The sequence below is a fragment of the Nansenia antarctica genome, assembly GCF_963989245.1.
Source record: "Nansenia antarctica genome assembly, chromosome: 1".
Taxonomy (NCBI): Eukaryota; Metazoa; Chordata; class Actinopteri; order Argentiniformes; family Microstomatidae; genus Nansenia; species Nansenia antarctica.
Window position 1 is genome coordinate 37,955,185 of NC_137674.1, and position 10,771 is coordinate 37,965,955.

The following is a 10,771-nucleotide window of genomic DNA, read 5'->3' on the forward strand; positions in this document are numbered from 1 at the left end:
AGAGAAAAGCTGAGCATAATGAGTCGTCTGCAGCCGTCACACCACGTATGGCCAGTAGATGGCGGTAACGTTTTAAAAATAAGTTCCCAAACCCATGGGAGGCGGAGAGACCCTCAGTCTCTCATAACATATTCTGGGGAAAAACGATACCCCAACATTTCTGACATTTTAGATAACATCTTGTAAACGGACATTTTTCACACACACATTTTCACTCAACTGTTTAGTACATTAATGCAAGGATGACGAAATAGGAATTGTCAGATAAAAAGAGAAAGAGAGAGATATAAAGAAAGTGTGTGTGAGAGAGAGAGAGAGAGAGAGAGAGAGAGAGAGAGAGAGAGAGAGAGAGAGAGAGAGAGAGAGAGAGAGAGAGAGAGAGAGAGAGAATGGGTGAGAATGGGTGAGAGAGGGGGGGGGTGCATTTCTCATTTTTCACTCCAACAATCCGATTGGCTAAAAGTTTTTGGATTTTTTTTTCTAGAAGTTTCCCTTTCCCCCCTATAAAGTCCATGATGATGTGCAAATCCCATTCTTTTAAAGTTGAGTGCGCTCCCACTTGATGGATCTACAATACATTCAAAGGAAATTGACATGTGGCTTGGATTAATGATTGTGGAATATTCGCATTAAAATCAATTTCATTCATACAAATTCAACACAGTATTTGACTGTATCATCGTCTAATCATCTTTATCAACATTGATCATCTTGTGCGTTTTTCCTATTTTGGCGCTATTCTAAACGAGGACTATTTTACGCACCGTCGGCACAATGGCAAACGCCTGTCTCCAAATGAGCGGTTTTCTCATCAGTTTTATCGGCTGGGTGGGGATCCTGATCGCTACAGCCACCAATGACTGGGTGGTGACGTGTAAATACGGCATGAACACCTGTAAGAAGATGGATGAACTGGGAGCCAAGGGACTGTGGGCTGATTGCGTCATCTCTACCGCCCTGTACCACTGCTCATCGCTCACACAGATACTGGACCTGCCAGGTAAACTGCCCTGTAGGCTACTACCGTGTACTGGATGTCATACAGCATAACCAACACAGGTGCAGGACCTGACAGGTGACCATACTAAACAAAAACTCTGCCGTTGATATCACTACTGGACCGGCCAGGTTCACTACACAACACTACACTAAACTTTGCCTAAACACTGCACTATGCCTAAACTATACTCTCTACCAAAATTCTTGTAATATTTTCATTCAGTGAAAGAAGGTACAATCTCTTTATTTCAATGTAATGACAAAAAGCTCCAGTAAAGAGTCTACTGTCAATACTTTGCCTTACATTTGCCAGTTTTGTAAATTACCAGAAGAAGAAAAACAAAAACCTCAAATGGTTTTTAAAGCTCCATATCCAGTCTAACTTTGTGTGGTTTAGATGCCTATGATTTTACATGTAGAATCACTACTAATACTGTGCTCCATTATACGTGTACATTAATCTATATGTACATTATTAGTAGGTAGGTACAGCAGTCCTGCTCACATTGTGTCTAACGAAGGGTTAATATATATTGGGATCTGATATGTTCAGATATGTTCTTTGAAATATGAAATTACAACATTTCTCTGTGAATCCATGTGTGTCTGCAGCATACATCCAGACGTCAAGGGCGTTGATGATCACAGGTTCGATCCTGGGTCTCCCTGCAGTGGGACTGGTCCTAATGTCCATGCCCTGCATCAACCTGGGGAACGAGCCTGAGAGCTCCAAGAACAAGCGTTCTGTACTGGGGGGCGTGCTCATACTCCTCGTAGGTAAGAGACTGGACTCTAAAGATATTCAAAACACCACAGTAAAAACTAGTCTGATATGGGCAGTTAATGGGGTGTGCAGGGGAGACGGTAGACCTTGTGTTGCTTTTTACAACAGTCAGACTCATCACAGACACAGGACACAGACAGGAATATTCACCGCCCACCCCTCCCTCTTCCCATCCACCCCTCCACCCACCTAAACCTCAAGTCACCTAGCCGTAACCCCCCTTATGAAGTGTTGAGTAGAGGATACATTATACATCCCCTTCTTCCCGAGAGTCTGCACGCTCAGCCCAGAGGCCAACACACACACGCCTACACACACACACACACACACACACACACACACACACACACACACACACACACACCGTTCCCTAAACACATCCAACCCTTCCCCCAGACCCCCGTGCATACATTCCTCCCCTCCTACCTTGTCCACTCCACACCCTGTCTATTTCTGCTCCAAGTGGAAACAGCTTCCCTGTGATGGCCAGTTTGCTGCTCTCTTTTATCAATAACAGCCCTTTTACTGCTATAGTAGGTTTTCCAAAAATCCTGTCTGTTTGGCTGAACATGAATAGTGTCTGAAAATAACATCATAAAAAGGATAATCTGTTGTCTTATTTCTCTCTCTTTCTCGTCCGTAGCTGTGACGAATCAGGCCTAGAATGTGAAAATATACAGTATCTGTTTGTGTTCATAATATCTCTAGTCTCCGGCTTCCGCTAACTCTGTTTGGTATAGTACTGAATCAACAAGTGTGTTTTCCAATGGGAGACCCCCAGGAGTCGGGACTTATACGGTATATGTACATACAGCATTTAACTCTAATCTGTCTCTCTCTCTCTTTCTCTCTCTCTCTCTCTCTCTCTCTCTCTCTCTCTCTCTCTCTCTCTCTCTCTCTCTCTCTCTCTCTCTCTCTCTCGTCAAAGCTCTGTGTGGGATAGTATCGACTGTGTGGTTCCCTATCGGAGCCCACCAGGAGCAGGGGCTGATGTCGTTCGGTTTCTCTCTCTACGCCGGCTGGTTGGGGGCCGCCCTCTCTCTGCTGGGGGGCTGCCTCATCACCTGCTGCTCCACAGAGAGCAGCCGACCCTACCAGGACAACAACCGCTTCTACTACTCCAAGCAGGGGGGGCCCAACCCCCCACCCGCGTCCACCACCAACCATGCCAAGAGTGCCCATGTCTGAAAAGAGAGAGAGAGAGAGAGAGAGAGAGAGAGAGAGAGAGAGAGAGAGAGAGAGAGAGAGAGAGAGAGAGAGAGAGAGAGAGAAAGAGAGGGATTTGTGCCAGAAGAGGCAACTGAGCCTTAGGCATCTAACACTCCAACTCCTCCACTGCTCTATCCCTTGCTCTCCAACTCTCCACACACACACACACACACACACACACACACACACACACACACACACACACACACACACACAAACACGCACACATGCACAGTATTTTTCAGTGGCTCACTTCCAGTTACTTAATGATGGATTTGTTTTGTACAGTTGCGCTCATCTCCCAGCATCCTCCTTGGCAGCAAGGAGGGGCAGGGCACAGACTCACAAGCATCGGAACTGGTGTGTCCTGAGAAACCAAGGGTCCTACACATTGTCCCAGCATTTATGGGAAGGACTGACTTTTAAGATTTAATATTTTACTTCTGTTTTACTATATAACTGTGGCTGAAACTAACCTTTTGGTAAATACGTGTCATGAATTTTGTTTTAGTTTTTGTTTACCATGGATGTATTGAGCATTACAAATGCGGTTTGTGAAATCATACTGTATGAATTTAAAATAAAAGTTATTTTTGACAGAATCATATGTGTGGACATAATGTGTGGATCAAACAGTAATTGCAACACTTCACTCAATCTCTCTGTAAAAGTTGTTATTTCTGTTTCACCAGATATGTAGTATTTTAAAAAGCTGAAGCAGGCTAGCAGTTACTCGCATCTCACTCTGTATACAGTGTTTGTTATGTCTGTATAAATACTGTTGTCTATAGACATAGATGTAGTGTATTTGGCAAGCTACCCCCGACATTCGACAATAAGTTGGCACCAATTGTTCCATATATTCAGGTTAGCATCTTTGGCTGAATGGAACAGTCTAATGCCAACATGGCGCCCATTAAAACTCAGAATCACAAACTTACGTATTTGGCTGAGTTGCGTATTGTGAGCTCTGGGTTGGACTGCTGTCAACATGGAGGAGGTGTCATATCATGATATTCCACCTTCCACAGACCGAACCAAGCTGTACAGTTCCTCTCTCTTTTGTTCTAAAAATTAAACTTTTCAAAAACAACTCAACAATTGTGTAACATTTCCGCCACTACTGTGTTAGCCTTGGTTATTTATTATGTTCCATGCATGTGCTGTTGTTTGATTTTGTCTGAATAAAGAAAAAAATATTTTGCAAAAAGAAATGCCTTTTTTGTCTTCAGTGTCTCTACATTGTTAAATTACTTGTTGTAACCTAGTCAGTCAATCCCTCCTTCTATCTTAGCAGGGGAATTACCACTGGTACTCAAAGGTGACCCAAAAAACCAGGAAGTATGTGTGGTCATTGTATGTGTGTGTGTGTGTGTGTGTGTGTGTGTGTGTGTGTGTGTGTGTGTGTGCGTGTGTGTGTGTGTGTGTGTGTAATCTCCATGCAGTCCATCTGGCCATAAGACCTGTCTGTTACCATTGAGTACACAGCCTGATGTCGTGGATGTGTGTGTTTGGATGTGTGTCTGTTTTTCAGGGCAGTGGCACAGCCAGGAACACTGCTGCAGCCATTAGTGTGTGTGTGTGTGTGTGTGTGTGTGTGTGTGTGTGTGTGTCTGTGTATGTGTATGTGTGCATGTGCATGTGCGTGCGTGCGTGCATGCTCGTGTGAACAATGAGATACCACCCAGAGCACTGCTACCAATGTGTCAGATCTGTGCTGTGCCAGAATGACCTTGTGCTGGATATATCAGAACAGAAGGGTCTGTCCCCAGGTACTGAGCTATTACACTCTGTCCTGCCTCCTCCTCCCTACACAAACTGTCCCTTCTCTACTCCTTCGTGTGTGTGTGTGTGTGTGTGTGTGTGTGTGTGTGTGTGTGTGCGTGTGTGTGTGCGTCTGTGTGTGTGAGATAACGCATGTGTGTACAGTATGTGTGTGTGTTTCTTTTTTCCTGTGAAATGTGATGATGGTGTGATGTTATTCTAGGCAATCAGCCACCTCACCCACAGGAGGCAGGGAGTGTTCTAGAACCAAGCTGTCCTCTATGATTGGAACACACATTTTCAGAGGCATAATAATCTATACTGTTTTAGAGATGGAATAATCAAACCTAGTTGAGTTCAGTGTGTGTGTGTGTGTGTGTGTGTGTGTGTGTGTGTATGTGTGTGTGTGTGTGTGTGTGTATGTGTGTGTGTGTGTGTGTGTGTGTGTGTGTGTGTGTGTGTGTGTGTGTGTGTGTGCGTGTGTGCATGTACTATCCTATGTGTGTGTGTGTGTGTGTGTGTGTGTGTGTGTGTAACTGTGTGTGTGTGAGTGTGTGTGTGTGTTTCAATGTGATAACATGATTGGTATTTGCAATAAATAACTTTTATTGTTGCATGGAGGCAATATCAACAACTCAGCAAAAAAGAGTGCACCCTGGAGCAAAAACCTCACATGGAAGAAACCATTAAAAAAAAACATCAACATAAAACCCCAAATACATTATACAACGTTATACCAAAATATACAGAAGAGAAAACGAATATCTAACTTGCGAGGGAAGCCAATCTCAACATGTCCGACATAGACCGCCACAGCAGGGGACACAGCACATAAGGAACATGGCACGCCTTCTCCGAGACAAAACAAATTGTAGCTGACTTTAAAAGCAATAGTGGCAACATTTGTTTTAAGTTTGTTATTTTTGTAGAATTGTAATAAAATAGTATTTTTTAAATATATTGTTGTTTTTTTTACATTTAAATTTATGAGTTTATCTTCTTGGTCTACTCTAAACCTTCTAACTTCCTACAGTAGACTCGAATAAATTAAATCCTTAAAAGAAAAGAAAAAGGTTTTTCAACTGAGCCATATCGTTCGAGAGTGACTGTTGTCATTAAAAATATAGGATTCACTGTTTCTCCCAGGCCTCCTTCTGATAGCATGAAAACACAGGAAGTGAAACACCTGGATACACTCCACCCACCCCTTGTACAAGCCAATCATAGAGGACCCGTGGGTGTAGAAAGAGCTGTAGAAAAATACTTCTCATTTAATTTACTCCTCTTAAAGTGTTTTGTGTTTTTATTAGATTTCTTTGTCCACGCTTTTGGATGTATTGTATGTGTCTACTCTAGCTAGTGGATATGGTAACATTTTATTTGAAGGTCTCGAGGTGCTTATAAACAATTTATTAATGATAAATCAATAATGGCCTTATACATGATATATAAGGAACCATTACATAATGTAATGGTATAGACATAGCAAAATAAGCAGACCCTTTAATAAAGTTTACCCTATCCCATGTGTCTACTCTCGTGGATCGCCTTGGCTACTTCTTCATAAAGTAAACAAAACTTGCAGACTTTGGCTTGCTTTGTAAACAGAGGTTATGGTTGAGAGGGGTTTAGGGGGAAGGGGTGATAGCTAGTGGGGGACCACCCCTCCCACCCTAATTTTGCTACATGTTACACCCCAGTCCAGATAGACCCCTTGCTGGTTGTTTTTTTCCACCAATCCACTCAGGGCTTATAGGAAGCACCTAAGGAAAGGGGGCGGGGCTCTGTTTGGAGATGGGGGGGCGTGGTAAAGAGTCCTATAATGTCTGGTTTGCGGTCAGTCACCACATGCAGGTACAACATCTACAATCACAGCCTCGTGCGTGAGAGCATGCTACACATTCACCAAAACAGCCACATCTAGGCGCAGGCGTAAACAACAAACACACACACACACACACACACACACACACAACACATGCACACACAACACACGCACACACACATGCACACACACACGGACACACACTCACACACAGTGTGATATAGAGTCTACTGTACAGTCCAACACAAAGGGGCACAGTGTCACCTGCAGTCCCTTTCTCATTTTGGCTGTGCTGTTATGAAGCATGAAGTATTCCATCAACCTCACTAAAGGAAAATCCAATTGTCGTGAGACTAATAAGGCTGGATTTTTTAAAATAAATCTTGTGGGATTTATCAAAATAAGCCTGAATTGTCCTTTAGCAACATTGATAGAATACCCCCCAGGTATTTTGTTTTGGCTGAGCTGTGTGTTTGTGTATAATGTTTCAGGTGTTTGTGAGTATGTTTCAGGTGTGTTTATGTGTATGTTTCAGGTATGTTTGTGTGTACGTTTCAGGTATGTTTGTGTGTACGTTTCAGGTATGTTTGTGTGTACGTTTCAGGTATGTTTGTGTGTATGTTTCAGGTGTGTGTTTGTGTGTATGTTTCAAGTGTGTTTGTGTGTATGTTTCAGGTGTATGCTTGTGTGTATGTTTCAGGTGTGTGTTTGCATGTATGTTTCATGTGTGTTTGTGTGTATGTTTCAGGTGTGTTTGTATGCGTTTCAGGTGTGTGTTTGTGTGTATGTTTCAGATGTGTATATGTTTCAGGTGTGTTTTGGCATATAATTTCATAAAACTCCAACACAAGCAAGCCCACCCCTGGACAGAGGGAACCCTGGGTAGTGTAGTGGTTATCGGAGGATAGGGTGAGGGGTTTGTGGTCAGGGGTCAGGATTAGCGTAGCGTAATCAGTTTAGTGCATTAGACATGTAAGGCTTTCCCAAGGAGAGGCCAATGCAGCAACAGGGGGCTTGGGAGGGGGGTCGGGGTGAGGTCAGGGTGGGCTTCACTTAGTCCTGTATTTGGGACCCCTCTGGTTGGAACAACCCTCAGAAAAGAGAACAAATGAACGACAAAGCAGAAGAGAGACGCCAGACATCAAGATGTTCAATTGGAAGGAAACAAAGTTAGGACACACACACACACACACACACACACACACACACGCACACGCGCACACACACACACACACACACACACACACACACACACACACACACACATGTCGAAGTGTCCTTGGGCAAGCCACTGAACCCCAAATTGCTCCCAATGAGCGGGCCGGCGCCTTGCATGGTAGCTTGCCGCCATTGGTGTGTGAATGTGTGTGTGAATGGGTGAATGAGAGGCCATTGTAAAGCGCTTTGGAATAAGGCGCTATATAAGTCAGTCCATTACACGCACACGCACACACACACACACACACACACACACACACACACACACACACACACATACACATACAAAACTAATCTGGATTGTTATAGGAGTTATGGAATTCCAATGTAACCCCAGCTGACCTGGCCTGGAGAGACAGGAGGGGAGGGAGGTGGAAGAGGTGAGAGACAGGAGGGGAGGGAGGTGGAAGAGGTGAGAGACAGGAGGGGAGGGAGGTGGAGGAGAGACAGGAGGGGAGGTAGGCGGAGGAGGGGGGGCAGGGTATACAGCAGCAGAGAGAAGCACACAAAAGCTACTGTACACACAGTACATCAGACACTCCACGAGCCATGCAGTGAGTCCCTCACGGTTCTCCATCTCTCTCACACACCCTGATGGGCATGGGTACTGGGAGCGGAGTTACAGAGTACACACACACACACACACACAGACACACACACACACACAGGCACACACGCACACACACACACACACACACACACACACACACACACACACACACACTAATGAAGGCACTATTGCAAGCAAAGTCCAATTACTATTTGTGAGAAAAACATCAAATCCCCTGGTCCCCCCACCATATCCCCCTTGGGCTAGATGTTAGTGACAGGCGTGGCGATAGGGTGTGTGTCTGAGTGTGTGCGCATGTGTGTGTGATTATATGGCGATAGGATGTGTGTCTGATTGTATGAGTGTGTGTGTGTGTGTGTGCAGCTGGTTTCCTGTCTGTCAGAGATGAGAGGAGCAGCGTGGATCAGACACCTGGCGCTGGACACAGGAAGTGACCAGGGATCAGTGCTCTGACAGCGTCCTGTTTATCTGCTGATACAGGAAGGGGAGGAAACCGCTGATTCATCTATCCATCTCTCATCACTTTCTCCCTCTCTCCGTTCTCAGAATCCCTTCTAATACTAGGAAGATTAGAGACCTCACTGATTCTGTGAAACACAGTTCAGATTGTTGCATTCTGCATTCTAGTTGATGCCCTTCGGAGTGGGTGGGGGGGGTGGAGTGGGTGGGGGGGCCCCAAAACAAGTACTCTAAGGAAGGAACCTTGACATATAGATCTTCTGTGGGAGGGGGAGCTAAAGCAGAGAGTGATGAGTGAAACAACACGCACACACCCACAGCCAGCTAACAATCTAGCCCAAAGGTCAGATCACACACACACACACACACACACACACACACACACACTCATACCCACAAACACACACACACACAGACACACACACATACGCACGCACACACACACACACACACACACACACTCACTCACTCACTCACTCCCACACAGACACACACACACCCACACACACACACACACACACACACACACACACACACACACTACCCCCGCCCCATCCCAGGTCATACCCACCCACACCCCTACCCCCCCCCCCCAGGCAGCAGACAGGCAGTACATTCAGTAACATTGAGTCAGTCCCTTTAGAAATCCATTGGATCCTCCTCCGCCAGACCGTGGTTGGCTATGCTCCTTTCCCCGCCCTTCGACGCCGTCCTATCAGCTTCGGCCTTGTCCCCAGCGGGAGGAGACATCCCTGACCCCCCCTCTGGCCCTCCCCAGGGGTCGTTGGTGGCCGGCGGGAAGAGGTCATCGTCGACACTGAAGCCGGTGAAGCCCTCGTCCACCCCCTGGTCGTAGCGCTGGTACGTGGAGGCTTGGACCTCTGCTTCCTTTGCAGTGATCTCCAACGTGCTGTTCCACATGCCGTAGCCAAAGTAGATCAACACACCTAAAGAAACACACACACACACACGCACGCGCACATACACACACACGCGCACATACACACACACACACACACACACACACACTGTAAGACTATTCTTCCATATAGAGAATATATAGCCAAAGTAAATCAAAACACCTACAGTACAGTTGTGGAAAGATATCAAGATATCAATACCTCATATCAGTGTAGTGTTAACAGAAACCAACCAGCCCACTGGTGTCTGACTCAGTGTTTGGTTATAACTCTGTTAAGGGGAGGACTGCTGTAGAAGTGTATTCAATGCGTGCGGGGGAATAAACAAACCCACACACCCACCAACAAACAAGCAAACAGTCTAAAGTCTACTGTAGGAATGTATTATTTACCTATGATGACATATGTAAAAGAGCAATCTCATTGAAGACCCCTTATTGGTGCAATGTAGAACCCTTTTGGGTTCCTTTTAGAACCTTCTATGGAAAGGGTTCTTCATGACGTCCAAAAATAGTTCTTCAAAGTGTTGTCACACAGTTGAAAAAAGTAGCACCTTTACGGTTCTAGGTAGCACTTTTTTTTCTAAGAGAGTATTATGTTATCATGTTATGCACTAAATCAAAGCCTTCAAGCCCTCACCTATGAAGCACCAGATGGCGAAACGTATCCATGTGATGGCGGAGAGCTTAAGCATGAGGTAGATGTTGACCAGCATGGCGGAGACGGGGACGAAGGGCACACAGGGCGCCATGTACGGCAGACGCTTGGGGTTCTCAGGCTGCTGGAGGATGATGATGACGAGCAGGGTGAGGAAGACGATGAGGAAGACCAGCATCAGTATAGCCCACCAGCAACCCTCCCCGATACTACTTGCACCTGGAGTGAAGGAATATAGGGAACACTTTACTGGAAGGTGAAGTGGCTTCTTAGAAACTGTTCAAACCTGGGTCTCCTGCGTAGAAGACCCAAGCGTCTACCGTTGGGCCAATAGGACATCCTCCTGGTTGGAGGGTGCCACTTGA

The 10,771-nt window shown here is 45.4% G+C and overlaps 2 protein-coding genes across 2 annotated transcripts in view; one reads left to right on the top strand and one right to left on the bottom strand.

Annotated features, from left to right (window-relative positions):
• Positions 1-774: 774 nt before the first annotated feature.
• Positions 775-2,971, top strand: cldn11a (claudin 11a; the record flags this gene model as incomplete). The annotated part of the gene is made up of 3 exons (XM_080536942.1): positions 775-1,000; positions 1,612-1,776; positions 2,712-2,971. The coding sequence occupies 3 exons, from the start codon at positions 775-777 to the stop codon at positions 2,969-2,971; spliced, it is 651 nt and encodes a 216-aa protein (XP_080393068.1).
• Positions 2,972-9,468: 6,497 nt separating this feature from the next.
• The window catches only part of slc7a14a (solute carrier family 7 member 14a), a gene marked incomplete at both ends in the record, with an annotated part of 7,077 nt that continues 5,774 nt past the window's right edge, over positions 9,469-10,771 (bottom strand). Inside the window, 2 exons of the mRNA XM_080550310.1 lie at positions 9,469-9,776; positions 10,389-10,625. Coding sequence (XP_080406436.1) covers positions 9,469-9,776; positions 10,389-10,625 — 545 coding nt within the window. The remainder of the gene's footprint in view (positions 9,777-10,388; positions 10,626-10,771) is intronic.